At 46.6% G+C, this 17,629-nt stretch overlaps 1 protein-coding gene across 3 annotated transcripts in view; it reads right to left on the bottom strand.

Annotated features, from left to right (window-relative positions):
• Positions 1–3,738: 3,738 nt before the first annotated feature.
• The window catches only part of LOC119973228 (histidine ammonia-lyase-like), a 68,559-nt gene continuing 54,668 nt past the window's right edge, over positions 3,739–17,629 (bottom strand). For 2 of the 3 annotated variants that reach the window (XM_038810906.1, XM_038810908.1), the window contains 4 exons: positions 14,706–14,840; positions 6,214–6,322; positions 6,040–6,109; positions 3,739–4,299 (listed from right to left, as the gene is read on the bottom strand). In XM_038810906.1, the coding sequence (XP_038666834.1) occupies positions 4,168–4,299; positions 6,040–6,109; positions 6,214–6,322; positions 14,706–14,840 (446 nt within the window). In that variant the 3' untranslated portion in view covers positions 3,739–4,167. Of the gene's footprint in view, positions 4,300–6,039; positions 6,110–6,213; positions 6,323–13,973; positions 14,430–14,705; positions 14,841–17,629 lie in introns of those variants that run through there. The other variant, XM_038810907.1, reaches the window with a different exon arrangement.

Below are 17,629 nucleotides of genomic sequence, written 5' to 3'. Positions count from 1 at the left end.
ATATGATACTTTGCTTCCTGAAGTCAATGACTATCTCTTTAGTTTTGCTGACATTAAGGGTGAGATTGTTGTCGTTACACCATGCCACTAGGTTCTCTAGCTTCCTCATGTATTCTGACCCATCGTTGTTTGAGATCTGACCCACTACGGTTGTGTCATCAGCAAAAGTGTAGATGGAGTTGGAGCTAAATTTTGCCATGCAGTCGTGTGTGTGCAGGGAGTATAGTAAGGGGCTAAGTACGCAGACTTGCAGGGCCCTGGTATTGAGGACAATTTTGGAGGAGGTGTTGTTGTTTATCCTTACTGATTGTGGTCTATAAGCCACGTTTTCCTTTTATGAACTCGTCGCGGACTTGTTTGTGGCCTGAAAAAGGCACATAAAGTGAAGAATGAAACGGTGGAGGGGCAGAGGTTGGTTGAGGCCATCCTTGGGGTTTCAGACTCGCTGGAGCTGCAGATGGGGGTGAAGGCGGATGCCCTTGCCTTCGCCTCGCTGATAACCTGATGGCGAGTTCTGTTTGGGTGGAGGACTCCAGTTCTGCCCAGTGCTTCATCCTGGTTAAGTTACCTTATGGAGTTTTGAACATAGAACAACAGTACAGCACAGAACAAGCCCTTCGAATCTTGATGTTGTGCCAAGCTACCCACTCCCTGTCATTCTGGTGTGCTCTATGTGCCTATCCAATAACCGCTTGAAAGTTCCTAAACAGTCCGACTCCACTATCACAGCAGGCAGTCCATTCCACACCTTCACAGCTCCAGGGTCCCAGGTTCGATTCCGGCTTGGGTCACTGTCTGTGCGGAGTCTGCACATCCTCCCCGTGTGCATGGGTTTCCTCCGGGTGCTCCGGTTTCCTCCCACAGTCCAAAGATGTGCAAGTTAGGTGGATTGGACATGATAAATTGCCCTTAGTGTCCAAAATTGCCCTTAGTATTGGGTGGGGTTACTGGGTTATGGGGATAGGGTGGAGGTGTTAACCTTGGGTAGGGTGCTCTTTCCAGGAGCCGGTGCAGACTCGATGGGCCGAATGGCCTCCTTCTGCACTGTAAATTCTATGATCTATGTTCTATGAATTCTATGATCTATGATTAACCACTCTCTGAGTAAAGAATCTACCTCGGGCATCCCTCCTATATCTCCCCACCCTGAATCTTACAGTTATGCCCCTTTGTAACAGCTACATCCACCCAAGGAAATAGTCGCTGAATGTCCACTCTATCTATCCCCCTCATCATCTTATAAACCTCAATTAAGTCGCCTCTCATCCTCCTTCGCTCCAATGAGAAAAGCCCTAGATCCCTCAACCTTTCCTCATAAGACCTACCCTCCAATCCAGGCAGCATTCTGGTAAATCTCCTTTGCACCCTTTCCAATGCTTCCACATCCTTCCTATAATGAGGTGACCAGAACTGCACACAATACTCCAAATGTGGTCTCACCAGGGTCCCGCACAGTTGCAGCATAACCCCACGGCTCTTAAACACAAGCCCCCTGTTTACAAAAGCTAACACACTATTGGCCTTCTGCACGGCTCTATCCACTTGAATGGCAATCTTCAGAGATCTGTGGACATGAACCCCAAGATGTCTCTGTTCCTCCACATTCCTCAGAATCCTGCCGTTGACTCTGTAATCCACATTCAAATTTGTCCTACCAAAATGAATCACCTCACACTTATCAGGGTTAAACTCCATCTGCCATTTTCGGCCCAGTTCTGCATCCTTTCAATATCTCTTTGCAGCCTACAGCAGCCCTCCACCTCATCCACTACTCCACCAATCTTGGTGTCATCAGCACATTTACTGACCCACCCTTCAGCCCCCTCCTCCAAGTCATTTATAAAAATCACAAATAGCAGAGGACCCAGCACTGATCCCTCTGGTGCACCGCTGGTAACTGGTCTCCAGTCTGAAAATTTTCCATCCACCACCACCCTCTGTCTTCTATGTGATAGCCAGTTACTTATCCAGTTACTTATTTCCCTCTATCCCACACCTCCTTACTTTCTTCATGAGCCGACCATGTGGCACCTTATCAAACGCCTTACTAAAATCCATGTATACAACATCAACTGCTCTACCTTCATCTAGACACTTAGTTACCTCCTCAAAGAATTCAATCAAATTTGTGAGGCAAGACTTACCCTTCACAAATCCGTGTTGACTATCCCAGATTAAGCTGCATCTTAATGGTCATTAATCCTATCCCTCAGGACCTTTTCCATTAACTTACCGACCACCAAAGTGAGACCTACCGGCCTATAATTACCAAGGACATTCCTATTCCCTTTCTTAAACAGAGGAACAACATTCGCCACTCTCCAGTCCTCTGGCACTATCCCCGTGGACAGTGAGGACCCAAAGATCAAAGCCAAAGGCTCTGCAATCTCATCCCTTGCCTCCCAAAGAATCCTTGGATTTATCCCATCTGGCCCAGGGAACTTGTCAACCCTAATGTTTTTCAAAATTGCTAATGCATCCTTCCTCAGAACATCTACCTCCTCCAGCCTACCCACCTGTATCACACTCTCATCCTCAAAAATTTAGAAAAGGTCAAGTATATCATGAGGGATTCGGCATAAGGGTTCTATTCAAGGTAGCAGCCATCCATTTCCTATTTCAGGGAACTGGTCACTGTCAGATGTCAGGGGAGGGTGATGCTTTGGGATTTGTTTGGGGTTTCTGTCATGGTTGGTATTCATTGTGGGAGCAAGGGGTGGGGGGGGGGGGGGGGGGGTGGTGTTGAGTCCAGAATTGTAATTGTTGTATAATTTTGTTTCTTTTTTCTACTACATTGAAACATTTCTCTTAATAAAAATACTTTTTTTTAAATCTGCCCTTCTCTGCTCTCAGGAGAATAGTCTCAGCTTCACTAGTCTCCCCGTGCCCCTCGTTCCAAAAACAAGGTCAGTAGGGATTACCCCGCATTACCCACAGGAACAACTTCATATCTGGCATTTGTTCATCAGACTGATTCCTGGGGTGAAATACTGGCCCATGAGGAGAGATTGAGGGCTGGGCCTATATTCATTCGTGTTTAGAAGAATGAGAGGTGATCTCATTTAATAGTCCAAATTCCAACAGGAACATGGTGTTGAGAGAGGCCATGACCTAGTTGAATGGTGGAGCAAGTTCAAGGGGTTGAGTGTCCTCCTATTCCTATTCCTATTTCCCATGTTGTGGCAGACTCTGCCTTCCATTAATGGCTTCTCAGCCACCAAAGGTAAGTGCAGCAGATGACCTAATCTGATCTCAGCAAGGTTCTGAGGCTGAATTCCCGTCACCTCTCACAAATGGAAGGATGTCAACTATGCCTGGCACATTCCAATTACAGAAACATTCTAACATGAAAGCAAATGAGGGTGGAACACGAATGTGGTGATATGCATGTACACATCAATGTATATAGTTGTCTATCAGTGCATATAATTACTGGTATGACCTCCGCCCAGCAGGTGGCATTAGAGATCTATCGTGTGACTCGGGACACTCGCCAGTTGGTAGTGAGTTGTACAAAAAGATAGTTGGACTTAGAGTAGCTCCAGGAGAATTCACTGAATTCATTTAGTAACCATAGTCTGTATTATAGTTCATTAGTTATCTTTTCCACTTGTTTGTTCATAAATCATCTTTATAGTTAAACAATTATATGTTCTGTGCATTAATCATTACAATGTTTGAATCACAGAACACAAGGAAGACTGAGGAAATTGAAGAAAATTAAAAAAGAGGCAGGGCAGCAGTCACGTCTAAATGATTTATTGTTAGTCGTGTTGAATTTAGTTATAGGCCCCTTACACTGTAGATAGAAAATGGCAGCTTGTGTCATCATTATTGGGACATAGATCAGCATCCCAGCAAACAAGGTGAAATCTATAAAAATCAGGGCAGACAGGAAGCGCAGATTTTCCTGGAGCTGCCCATATTTAAGAATTCAAGAACATGCGGCAGACTATTCATAACCTAAGTTACTTACAAACCAAATCATATAGAGGAACACAATTTTAAAATTTAACAATACACAAAATTAAAATGTATTTTAGTTAACTTGTAAACATTACTTCTAAAGATTGAACTGCACACTTATAAAATATAGTGAGGTTTACATATACCTCTGTTCATATCACAGTTTTATACATGATTCAGTGAAGCAGATTGTGGATGATATTATTCTATCCGAGCTCGCTTGCAGGGAGACATCGGAGCCTCCAGGGAAAAGGCGGTCGGTGAGATGGACCTGGCCTCTGGCACGTTTGCCGATCTGTATTTCTCAATATAAGGATTTGCCACTTCCCAAACCTATGGAGGGAAGGAACCCAATTAATAAAAGAAGCAATCCAATCAAATCACAGCAGCGAGACCTCCAAGTATACTGGCAGCTGATCGGACATTTCTTTTGGGTGAAAACATCTTCAGGTCCCAGGAACAAGAGTAAGCCATGTTACCCATTTGTTCCACTAATCAGCTCATCTGTATCTCAACCCTATTTATCCACATCCCTGAACATCTCTGTCAAAGATCCTTCTCTCCGGTTGGGAAGCATTCCGATAGATTGGAAAATGACACGGGTCGCTCCGCTGTTATTTATTTATTTTTTAATTAGTTCATGGAATGTGGGTGTTGCTGGCTGGGCCAGCATTTATTTCCCATCCCTAATTGCTTTTGAACTGAGTGGTTTGCTCGGCCATTTCAGAGGACAGTTAAGGGTCAACCACATTGCTGTGAGTCTGGACTCACATGTAGGCCAGGCATGGTAAGGACGGCAGATTTCAAGGGCAGCACGTAGGTGCAGTGGTTAGCACTGTTGCCTCACGGCGCCGAGGACCAGGGTTCGATCCCGGCCCCAGGTCACTGTCCGTGTGGAGTTCGCACATTCTCCCCGCGTCTGCGAGGGTCTCACCCCCACAACCCAAAGATGTGCAGGGTAGGTGGATTGGCCAGGCTAAATTGCCCCTTAATTGGAAAAAAATATTTGGGTACTCTAAATTTATGAAAAAAAGGGATGGCAGATTTACTTCCCAAAAGGACCAGATGGGTTTTTCGAACCATCAACAAAGGTTTCATAGTCGTCATTTGACTTTTAATTCCAGTCTTAAAAAAGGTCAGAGAGGTGAAATCAGGGAATTCTAGAGCAGTTAGGCTAAGATCGATGGTGAGTCTATAATTAAGGATAGAGTGATTGAAGAGCTTGGAATTTTTCAGCTGACGGGAGAGAGCATGGATTTACAGCAGATATTGAATCTGATCGAATTTTTTGAAGAGTTGACTAATAGTCAGAGGAATCCATAGAATTCCTACAGTGCAGAAGGGGGCCATTTGGCCCATCGAGTCTGCACCGACCCTCCGAAAGATCACCATACGTGGACCCGCTGCCCTGCCCTATCCCTGTAACCCTGCACATCTTTGGACTGTGGGAGGAAACCGGAGCACCCGGAGGAACCCCACACAGAGAAAATGTGCAAACTCCACACCTTTACCCGAGGCCAGAATCAAACCCGGGTCCCCGGTGCTGTGAGGCAGCAATGCTAACCACTGTGCCACCTTGTTTATGGATGTTATATATCTGGACTTCCCAGGAGCATTTTCTAATGGTATTCAGGAATATGTGGCAAATGTGGGTATGTGGACTGACATCACAGAGCAGCCATGATCTCACAGAATGGGGGAACTGGCTCAAGGAACTAAATGGCCCTTTCTTGGTTGAGGAACACAACTTTAGATTACTGTAGCTCAACTTCCACCTATGACTTCCGAAGCTCCTATGTGGAGAGGACATTCAGCTACCTCATCTTGTGCACATTTAACATTGGAAGTAGCACCACTACATGTGGCAAAACCTGTTCAAAAAAAAACTTTATTTTTACTATTAGTCAAATAAAAATTCTTCAAAAATGAAGATATTCTGTACCCAATTTCTGTATAAAAAACAATCAACAAAGAATGAGTTGCTGGAGTTTCATTTTGAACATGTTTTCTCAAATCAGTTGTTAAAGATTAAATAGCTTTATCTAAGGTAAACACTGCAATGTACCAACTTGCCTTTTGTTCCACCAATAACCGATGGACAATTTCAATATCTGGGGCCATGAAACGGTCTTTAATCCACGGTCTAGAAAGCAGACAATTAAAAAAAACATTAACCATTTTAACTGGGCCATTCCAGGCAGTCACGGATAAAATGTGATGCAGAATAGATCATTATTTTGACTGTACCTCACGACTGTGCGGACTAGATCGTAAACCTTTTCCAGTGGAGTTGTTGTTTTCAGCGGACGTAAAAACTCGATACCCTGACAGGCTGCGAGAAGTTCGATGGCAAGAACTGAGTGAAACAAAAGCACTTCATTTCAATCCCCCAAATTTACCATCTTTTGTTACATTTAAAGAGTCAGAATCAAAGGTTTTAATGAGCATGACCTAGAAATGGTTCACAGTGAGGTAAATAAACTCCATCAACTCGTATCGTGGAAATTATCAAGAACGTTCACAACAACCCCTGCTCCAGCTCGGAGGGAGACATCGCAGAGTAGAAGCATCAAGGAACTGTCACAGCTGGAAACCCGCACCCTCCACCAGCACCTCGGTGGGATCAAGTAGTTGGCAGGCTTCTGGTCACTCACTGGTGAGCACCTCACAGCCGAAGATCCACAGCAGGTGGAGGAAGGGACATCCCAGGGATCTGGCACTCGGGGGGAGGGGGGGGGGGGATGCCAGAGCCCAGGACTCTGCTGTGCCCCTGGTCTGGTCATCCCAGAGCTGCTGGAGCTACAAAGTCATAGCCACGAGCATCAGGAAGGGATGACAGCATCCCTCCTTGGACTGCAAGACATTCACCATAACGCCTTGCATTGGGGCAATATATTTTTCACCTCTCTGTTATGGAGATGTGAGCATTAACCTTGGAGTTGAATGTCTGACGGCTAAGCTTCCATAGGGTGAACTATTGGGCATCAATCAGTGGCACACTCGTGCATTGCAATGCTGATTAAATTGGCACAATTGATTTAGCAAGGAAGGGTCAGGGACCTGATTAGATAACTGGTTCCCCCTTGTGGCAGGCAAGGCACACCTGATGCATCTGAAGACTGCAATTTACAGTCAACTCCATCCTTAGAGGGTACCCTTATTCCCCCAACTCTCATGGGCTGTGCATTAAACAAGCCTTCCAACTTGAATAGCCAACCATCCACACAATCTCTGAAGCCTGGCCTCCATAACCAGTGGCCTTGGAATTCCAGACAGCTCATGCCCTCTGGCTTCACAGTGTTACCTGAGAGTGGGGGTTCATTCTCACTGCACCCAACCTCCCCCCCTGTGTAAGGGCCTATTGCCCTCATGAAGCTGGAAACCACACCTTGTCAGAGCCCCCACTCTGCCCATGCAACCTGTCTTCACACGGGATCCCACCCAGGGACCTCACAGTTGCCCCTTGTGCTGACCCTATAGATTCATCTGCTCCCACCCACTTTCCAGCTGCCACTCTGGAAGGGTAATCCCCTCAGCTGGGAGGCAGTGACTTGGTGGTACTGTCACTGGACAGGTGATCCAGGGGCCGGGGACCCAGGGACCTGGATTCGAATCCCGCCATGGCAGGAAATTTAATCCAATAATTATCTAGAATTAAAAGTTTAATGATGACCACAAAACCATTGTCGTAAAAGCCCAGCTGGTTCACAAATGTCCTTTAGGGAAGGAAGTCGGCCATCCTTAGCTGGTCTGGCCTCCATGTGACTCCAGGTTCACCAGCAATGTGGTTAACTCCTAAATGCCTTCTGAAGTGACACTGAGTTGTATCAAATTGCTACAAAGTCAATGAAAAGTAAAGAAACTGGATGGACTACCAGGCTTCGACCCAGGCATTGGAAATGACAAAAGCAAACCCAGCCCTGTCAACTCTGTAAAGTCCTCCTTACTAACATCTGGAGGCTTGTGCCAAAGTTGGGAGAGCTGTCTCATAGACTATTCAAGCAACAGCCTGACATAATCATAATTGGCCTCATGGTAGCATGGTGGTTAGCATCAATGCTTCACAGCTCCAGGGTCCCAGGTTCGATTCCCGGCTGGGTCACTGTCAGTGTGGAGTCTGCACGTCCTCCCCGTGTGTGCGTGGGTTTCCTCCGGGTGCTCCGGTTTCCTCCCACAGTCCAAAGATGTGCGGGTTAGGTGGATTGGCCATGCTAAATTGCCCGTAGTGTAAGGTTAATGGGGGGATTGTTGGGTTACGGGTATACGGGTTACGTGGATTTAAGTAGGGTGATCATTGCTCGGCACAACATCGAGGGCCGAAGGGCCTGTTCTGTGCTGTACTGTTCTAAGTTCTATGTTCTATGTACTTATAGAGTCTAACCTTAGACACCATTATTACCATCCCTGGGTATGTATTGACCCACCATCAGGACAGACCCAGCAGAGATGGCGGCACAGTGGTATACAGTACAGGAATTGCCCTGGGAGTCCTCAAAATATAACAATAATCTTTATTATTGTCACAAGTAGGCTTACATTAACACTGCAATTAAGTTACTGTGAAGATCCCCTAGTAACCACATTCTGGCGCCTGTTCGGATACACAGAGGGAGAATTCAAAATGTCCAATTCAACTAACAGCACATCTATCGGGACTTGTGGGAGGAAACCGGAGCGTCCGGAGGAAACTCACGCAGACACAGGGAGAACGTGCAGACGCCGCACAGTGACCCAAGTGGGAATCAAACCTGGGACCTTGGCGCTGTGAAGCAACAGTGCTAACCAATGTGCTACCGTGCTGCCCGACTCTGAACCCATGGGCCAGGATTCTCCGAACCTCCGGGGCGCAATCGCGCTCGGCGGGGGGATTAGAGAATGGGCGTCAGACCCACGATCGGGTCCGATGCCGCTCCCGCGATTTTGCGGGGACTGGAGAATCGCCGCTAATCGCCTGTGCGCGGTTTACATGGCGCTGGTCGGCGGCCATTGAATGAGGCCCCCATGCAGATTCTCCGCCGACAACTGTTCCCGACAGCGTGGTTCACTCATGGTTCCACCCGGCGGGAGCTTGGAGTGGCAGCTGTGGACTCAGTCCACGGCCGCCCTGGTGGGAGGGCAGTGGAATCCGTCACCGGGGGGGCAACCAGGGCAGCCAGGCTCGCGATCGGAGGCCACCAATCGGCGGACGCGCGCGATCTCGGGGAGGGCCTATATTGTCGGGGCCGGCTCGCAGTGTGGGTCCGCCATGTTGTGCAAGGAGCACCCCCGGGCCCTGCTAGCCTCTTGCAAAACGGAGAATCACTCAGGACTTTCTCAATGAAAGACCAGAGTGATTCAGGCCCGTTTTCCTGCGGGTGTGGGGACATAGACCCATTATTAGAGAATTCCACCATGATGTCTCATGGTTTTAGGTCAAACATGGGCAAAGAAACCTCCTGTTGATTATCATGTAATGAAATTAGTATTCCTCCATGTTGAACACCACCTGGAGGAAGCACTGGGAGTGGCGAGGGCACAGAATGTACTCTGGATGGGGGACTTCAATGTCCATCATCAAAAGTGGCACCACTACTGACCGAGCTGGCTGAGTCCGAAAGGACAAAGCTGCTAGACTGGATCTGTGACAGGTGATCCCGGCAATGTGGAAAATTACCCAGGTATGTTCTGTACACAAAAAGCAGGAGAAATTCAACCCAGCCAATTACTGCTCTATCAGTCTACACTGAATCATCAGTAAAGTGATAGAAGAAGTCATCAACAGTTCTATCAAGCAGTACTTTCTTAGCTATAACCTTAGCTCACTGATCCTCAGTTTGGGTTCTGCCAGTGTCACTCAGCTCCTGACCTCATTACAACCTTGGTTTAAACATTAAGTAAAGAGCTGAACTGCAGAGGTGCGGTGAGAGTGACTGCCCTTGACATCAAGGCAGCAGCTAAACTGGAGTCAATGGGAATCAGGGGTGAAACTCTCCACTGGTTGGGACCATACCTAGCACAAAGGAAGATGGTTCTGGTTGTTGAAGGTCAGTGATCTCAGTCCTGGACATCACAGCAGAAGTTCCTCAGGGTAGTGTCCTAGACCCAACCATCTTCAGCCTCTACATCAATAATCTTCTTTCCATCATAAGATCAGAAGTGGGGACGTTTGCGGATGATTGCACAACGTTCAGAACCATTCACAACGCTACAGATACTGAATCAGTCCACGTGCAATTGAGGCAAGACCTGGACAATATCCAGGCTTGGGCTGACAAGTGGAAAGTCACATTCATGCCACACAAGTGCCAGGCAATGGCACTTGCTTAGCTCACTCGGCTAAATCGCTGGCTTTTAAAGCAGACCAAGCAGGCCAGCAGCACGGTTCGATTCTCGAACCAGCCTCCCCGAACAAGCGCCGGAATGTGGCGACTAGGGGCTTTTCACAGTAACTTCATTGAAGCCTACTCGTGACAATAAGCGATTTTCATTTAATTTTCCTCTCCAACAAGAGAGAATCAAACAATTGTCCCTTGACATTCAATGGCATTACCATCACTGAATTCCCCAATACCAACAACTTGGGGGTTACCATTGACCAGAAACGGAACTGGACCCGTATTAATACTATGACTACAACAGCAGGTTAGAGGTTAGGAATCCTGTGGTGAGTTACTCACCTCCTGGCCCCCAAAACCTGTCCGCCATCTACAAGGCACAAATCAAGAGTAATGGAACACTCTTCATTGGCCTGGATGAGTGCAGCTCCAACAACACTCAAGAATCTTGACACCGTCCAGGACAAAGCAGCTCGCTTGATTGGCACCCCTTCCACAAACATTCACTCCCTCCACCATCAAAGAACATTGGCAGCAGAGTGTACCATCTACAAGATGCACTGCAGGAACTCACCAAGGCAGCACCTTCCAAACTGACCACTGTCATCTAGAAAGACAAGAACAGCAGATACCCGGGAACCCCACCATCTGGAGGTTCCCCTTCAAATTACTCACCATCCTGACTTGAGAATATATCACTGTTCCTTCACTATCGCTGGGTCAAAATCCTGGAACTCCCTCTCTAACAGCACTGCAGGTGTACCTACACCTCAGGGACTTCAGCGATTCAAGAAGGCAGTTCATCACCACCTTCTGAAGGGATAGAATCGGGCAGAGTAAACATGGGTTTATGAGAGGAAGTTCATGCTGGACTAACCTTTAGAGGAAGTAACAAGCAAGATGGATAAGGAGGAACCTGTAGATGTGGGCCAGGATTCCCCAATGCAAATCCGCCCTGCTATAACTGTGACTGAGGACGGAGTATTTGACACATCGTTCACTGGCGGCGGGATTCTTTCTCTACTTCTAATGCTTGTCATTGAAGCCACCCTGTTCCAACCGCAAACCCGCAGGCGGGGGTGCACTGCTGGGAGGTCCAGAGAATCCCGCCAGTGAATGGCTGGAGAATTCTGCCTGTAGATTTCCAGAGGGTGCCTCATTTTTTTCATTCATGGGATATGTGTATCATTGCCCGCTTGACCACTTCAGAGGACAGCTAAAATTTAACCACATTGCTCTGGAGTCAAATGTAGGTCAGACCAGGTAGGGAGGCAGATTTATTTACCTCAAGGATATTAGTGAACCAGATGGGTTTTTATGACAATCTTCATGGTCACCATTAGACCTTTAATTCTAAATTTTTATTGAATTCAAATTTCACTATCTGCTGCGTGGGATTTGAACCCAGGTCCCCAGAGCATTACCCAGGGTCCCTGGATTACTAATCCAATGACAATACTACTCCGCCACCAAGTACTGCAATGGGTAACAGATTAGCATGGATAAAGGATGGAATTAGCTTACAGGAAGCAGAGAAGAGAGATAAATGTGTTTACGAGATTTTGATAGTCAGAGGAGTCAAAGATTATGGGGACAGATGGGAAAGTGGATTTGCGACCATGACCAGATTAGGCCATGATCTTATTGAATGGTGCAGCAGTTTCAAAGGGCAGAATGGCCCACTCCAGATCCTAAGTCCTGTGTTCCTATTAGGAATTGCCAAGCCAATGCCCACATGCCTAGCTGCTGAAACCTTTAACCTCATTTTTGTAATATTCAATGTCCAGCACTCATAAATGTCAAACTACTGTGACCTCCACTGCCCTCCCTGGTTAAGTTGTTATTCCCCTCCCCACCAACCTCTAATTAAGTGAATTCAAATCCCCTGTCCTTATTAACAAATTGCTCCGTGGTCTCGCCACCACCTTACTGCTGAAACATGTTCTTCAACATAACATCACATCCTCTGACTCTGACCTCCTGCGCATCACCCCCTCTCAACTTGTTCTGTCAGTATTGGCAAAGCCTTTAGCCAGTGGAGTCCTACTCTCTAACCTAACCCACCCTTTAACCTCCCTTTCTAACCATAACCTACACTCTAACTTCCCTCTCTAACCATAACCTCCTATCTAACCTGCTCTTTAACCTGCCTCTCTAAACTAATCTACTCTCCAACCTCCCTCTGTAACCTAACCTAACCTACTCTAACCTCCCACTCGAACCTAAACTATTTTCAAACCTTCCTCTCGAACCCAACCTACTCTCCAACCTAACTTGCTCTCTAACCTCTCTCCAAACTAACTTGCTCTCTAACCTCCCTTTCTAACCGAACCTACTCTAATCTCCCTCTTAACCTAATCTCTTTAACCTTCCTCTCTAACCTAACCGCTCTCTAACCTCCCTTTCTAACCTAACCTACTCTTTACCCTCCCTCTAACCATAACCCAGCCTTTAACCTCCCTTTAAAACCATAACCCACTCTCTAACCTCCCTCTCTAACCTAACCCACTTTTTCACCTCCCTCTCTAACCATAACCCACCCTGTAACCTCCCTCTCTCCCAACATTCTCCCAACCTATGGATGTCTCCTGAAAACTTTTCTCTTCAGTTACTCCTTATGTCTTCTCCTGTGCTGCCTGTTACTGCTCATTGTCTGTTTCTGCTGCCTGTAATGATGGAGCCCACACCACAGGAAAGATGTTGGCGAGCATGAGGGGCTAGAAATACAGAAAAAGACTTTCCTCCTATTTGAACAAGAGATGATTCAGAGAGGGAGGGGTTTGGAGGTTTGCAAGACAGTTAGAAACATATTATTGATGAGGATTTGACAGTTAGTGGGCTTGAGATGACATTGACATTCCAGACCCACAATCCTGGCTACTTTGCTAGAGGCTGGGGCGTATCACATGGACTGGAAAAGATTTGGTAATAGAAGGGTGAATAACTGGGGCGCAATTCTCCGACCCCCACGCCGAGAGGGAGAATTGTGGGAGTGACGGGCGATTCCCACCACGCTGCCCTGGCACCCGCACGCGATTATCCCACCCCCCCCAAAACGGCGTGCCGTGTTTTACAACAGGCCGCTCGGAGAATCGCCGCTCGCTGTTTCTAACGGGCGAGCGGCGATTCTCCGGCCCATATGGGCCGAGCGGCCTGCCCAATCCGACGGGTTCACGCCGGCACCAACCACATCTGGTCGCTGCCGGCGTGAACAGCACGCGAATGCTGCGTGTGCGGCCTGTGGGGCGGGGAGGGAGGATGAGCACCAGGGGGGCACTCAGTAGGGGTCTGGCCCGCGATCGGTGCCCACTGATCGGCGGGCCAGAACTCTTTTCCTCTGCCGCCCCGCAAGATCAATCCTCCATGTCTTGCGGGGCGCCCGCGGGGACAACGGCAACCGCGCATGCGCGGGTTGGCGCCGGCCAAGATGCGCATGTGCGGGTGACGTCATTTACGCGCACCGGCCGCGTAATTTACGCGCCGCCGCTTTACTGCGGCGCCAAGGCCCGGCGCATGTAATTGACGCAGCGCCGCTCCTAGACCCCTGGGGGTGGGAGAATAGGGGGCGAGGACCGGCCTCCGATGCCGGAGTGAAACACTCCGGTTTTCACTCCGGCGACGGCACTTAGTCTCCCGATGGGAGAATTTCGCCCCTGGTCTTTGCTGCCCATGTGGGAATATATGACCATGTTCTACATTTTCAGAATATGTGTTTATTGCCCATTCTTAATTTCCCTTGATGAATGATGATGGTCCACCACTGCAGGAAGGCACTCGCACAGAGTCATAAGGTGGCAGCTCCAGGATGTTGACTCTGCAACAAGGTGTTTCCAAAGTCAGGGTGCTGTATAGAAAACATAGGCCGGAATTTTCCAGCCCTCCTCACAGTGGGATTTCCTGTGCTGGAGGCAGTTCCCCAGCGGGATCTCCTGGTCCTGCTGAAATCAATGGTAATATGCATGGTTCACTCGTCCCGCCAAACGTGAACCCGCAGTGGGGGTCGACGTCGATGGGATTGGAGGATCATGCCCGTAGATGTGATGTTGTGCCCCTGCACCCAATGCCTGTCTCCTTTCAGGTAGCTTGGGAAGTGTTGTTGAAGAATTCTCGCCAAGTTGCTCTTGTACATCCTGTCGACAATGCTGTAACCTTTGTGTGCGAACAGTAGAGGGAAGAGATGTTTAATGCTGGCATGGCCTGCCCATCACGTAATGGGCAATGCTCTCTCAGTGGTTACATTTACCGTTCATTTATTTACCAAACATTTTAATAGGAAAACGGAAGGGACTAACGCAACATTTAAAATATTGAAATCAATAAAGTAAATGAGTTACTTATCTTGCTGGCAGGAGTATATAAGTTTTGAGTTGTGCTCAATATTTACCAGTTTGAAAGAAGATGACAAGTATTGATTCGCAATCGTACCTTGTTCCACATGTTCAATAACCCTCAATGCTTTCCTGGCAGCCCATCCACCCATGGAGACATGGTCCTCAGTGGCTGCACTGGTGGACAGCGAGTCAACTGATGACGGATGGCACAGCACCTTGCTCTCAGAGACTGGAAATAATAAAAGTTATTTTCAATATACTTGCTCCATAAGGCTTTTAAGGCTAAAGTTTTCAATCAAGAAAAAGGAATCATTCTTTCTCACCCTTTGCAGAACCAGGAATAAATACTTTGTCCCATTATAAATTGTTCGATCCACATTTAGAAGGAAATTCCCTATGTCAACTTGTCACGCTGTAATTATACCTTCCCAGCAGTGGTGGCACCATAGAGCCTCCATTTTGAATTTCCCAGCTCTTTAGTTGGGAGAAACCCCTCCTCAACTCCAGCCAACTCTGGGCTAACTGTTCAATTCCCCCATTCATCGGATTCTTGTTTGCAACATCACATAAAACCAACTAATGTATGAATGAAAATGATTGGTTCCTGTATAATTCACAATCTTGTCCACTTCCTGTTCACACTTTCCTGTTGTCATGGTTGTCAGTCAGCATTTTGTCATTTCAAATGGTTATGTCAAAATTTTCTATCCAAACGCAGATCTGGTGGCTCTGTGGAATGAGGTTCTGAAGTCTCCATTGTTATTTTGTACATTAAAATAAAACTGGTATGCATCAACTCGATAAGATTAAGACCGGTTAACTGTGGGCACAACACCCCAAAGTGAGGTCGTCAGGCCTCCGAACTCTGGCCTTTCCTACAAAAATGAAGCAGGAGGCTTGGTAGCGCCAATCCCACCTCATTTACATCCGATCACTTTATAGGTTCAAGTGTTCCTTGGAGATTCCCACGTGTGCAGCATAAAGCAACACTGTCTAATCAAAATCATTGACACAGGCAGTACTTTTGTAGCAAATACCTCATGCACATTCACAATACAGGTGACTACACGTCATATTGTGTATTTACTTAAAAACATCTCCCACCATTCTGCAATCTAGGAAGTAAATCACTCACAATAATTAATAATGTTATAATCATTGGGTTTTCGATAAAGCTAGGGTTTAAACAGTTTCCTTTAAGTCAAGGCGAAATGGAGTTATTTGGAAATAAAATCTGCTTGGAGACAAGCCCCCATGGTTGTTACAGGAACAGAGGCCCAGGTCAAGATTTATTGAAAGTTAGGTGCATGTTTCAACAACTGGACACAAAGGAGGTGGTAGCTGGCATTCCTGCATATAGACACACAATCTCAGAGTGAGTTAGACAGAGAGACTGGGGAAAGAAGACTGAAAACAAGTGTTGCTTTATCAAGCACAAGAAAATAACTGTTTGTGGGTTAACAAAGGAATCTGTGAGCACAGATTCCTTGTTCAAAGAGATGAAGTTTGTGGAGAATTAAAGGCCAAATGAAGGGACTTTATTCAAAAGGACATGGAATATTTTAACCTGTGGGGGAAGGAGAAATGGTTCCGCTGAAGCTGTGAGGGGTTTGGGACTTCATATACAAGGCTACATCTCTGCTGAGAGTGTTGTGTAATGTGCAAATGTGACATGGGGCTTTTAGTTATGTGAAGAAGTTCATGGGGAATATATTTTTTGTAGTGTAATAGTTGCCTACTAATTAATGGTTAGTCGATATTAATTTTAGTTTGTTTGTTACAGTAAAAGTCTTAAAACGTGAAATCTTGCCCTGCGGTTCTTTGTGGCGGTCACTGTGAAATTCACATATCTTTAAAAAATGTATTGCTCTCTATGGAGATCATAATAATAAACACTTATGTGCTCTGGTTTTCATTACTCCAGTTTATCAACAGATGCACAAAAGGGTTAAAAGTCACATCCACACGCAATACAGATATTGTGACCACAGGCCCAACAGCGTTACTCAATCGTTTATTCACTGTTAGAACTACAAGTAGCCACATCTGGATATACAATTAGCTACATGTTCCTGCAGACAATGCTGGCATAAAGGGGCAGAGAATTGTATTATGACCCTCCGCCCCTCTTCCATTTGCAAAGCATCAATCACACAACCAGGTTATCTGGTCATTCATCACTGCTGTATATGGGAGCTTGCTGTGAACAACCAACAGCTGCATTTCCTATATTATAGCACTGACTTCACTTCAAAAGTACATAACTGCTGTAAAGACGTTGGGACGTCCAGTGTTGGTGAACGGTGCCACAGAAATGCAAGACCTTCACTCGTTCCCTATGCATAGAGGTTATAGAGACTATCGGCATATACACTGGTTTCTGCAGTTCCTCGCTCTGTGTTAAGCAATAGCGTATGCTGGTCTTCAAACTTAATTTTCGGTTCCAAACATGATATTTTAATATTAATTTTGTGTTTTTGAATTCAACAACACATGTAACAGAATTCTGCTGGTGAAACACAGAAACCAACTCCCTGAGTCGGCTCTTGTGGTAATGTCATGGGGTCTCTGTTCACACTTTCTGCCTCATTGGCTCGACAAGTTGTGTTAATTTATTTGGTTAGGGGCAGCACGGTGGCCTAGTGGTTAGCACAACCGCCTCACGGCATTGAGGTCCCAGGTTCGATCCCGGCTCTGGGTCACTGTCCGTGTGGAGTTTGCACATTCTCCCCGTGTCTGCGTGGGTTTCGCCCCCACAACCCAAAAAAAAATGTGCAGAGTAGGTGGATTGGCCACGCTAAATTGCCCCTTAATTGGAAAAAATAATTGGGTAATCTAAATTTAAAAAAAAAAAAAATAAAAAAAAAAAAAATTTATTTGGTTAGTTTAATTGGTTGGATAGCTGGTTTTTGATGCTAACTGGGTGCAGTTACTATGAAGGACCCGCCTTCTCAAACTTGCCCCTCACGTGAAGAGTGGTGACCCTCAGGTTAAATCATCACCAGTCAGGTCTCTCCC

The sequence above is a fragment of the Scyliorhinus canicula genome, chromosome 11, assembly GCF_902713615.1.
Source record: "Scyliorhinus canicula chromosome 11, sScyCan1.1, whole genome shotgun sequence".
Taxonomy (NCBI): Eukaryota; Metazoa; Chordata; class Chondrichthyes; order Carcharhiniformes; family Scyliorhinidae; genus Scyliorhinus; species Scyliorhinus canicula.
This window is presented reverse-complemented; position numbering and strand designations above follow the sequence as displayed.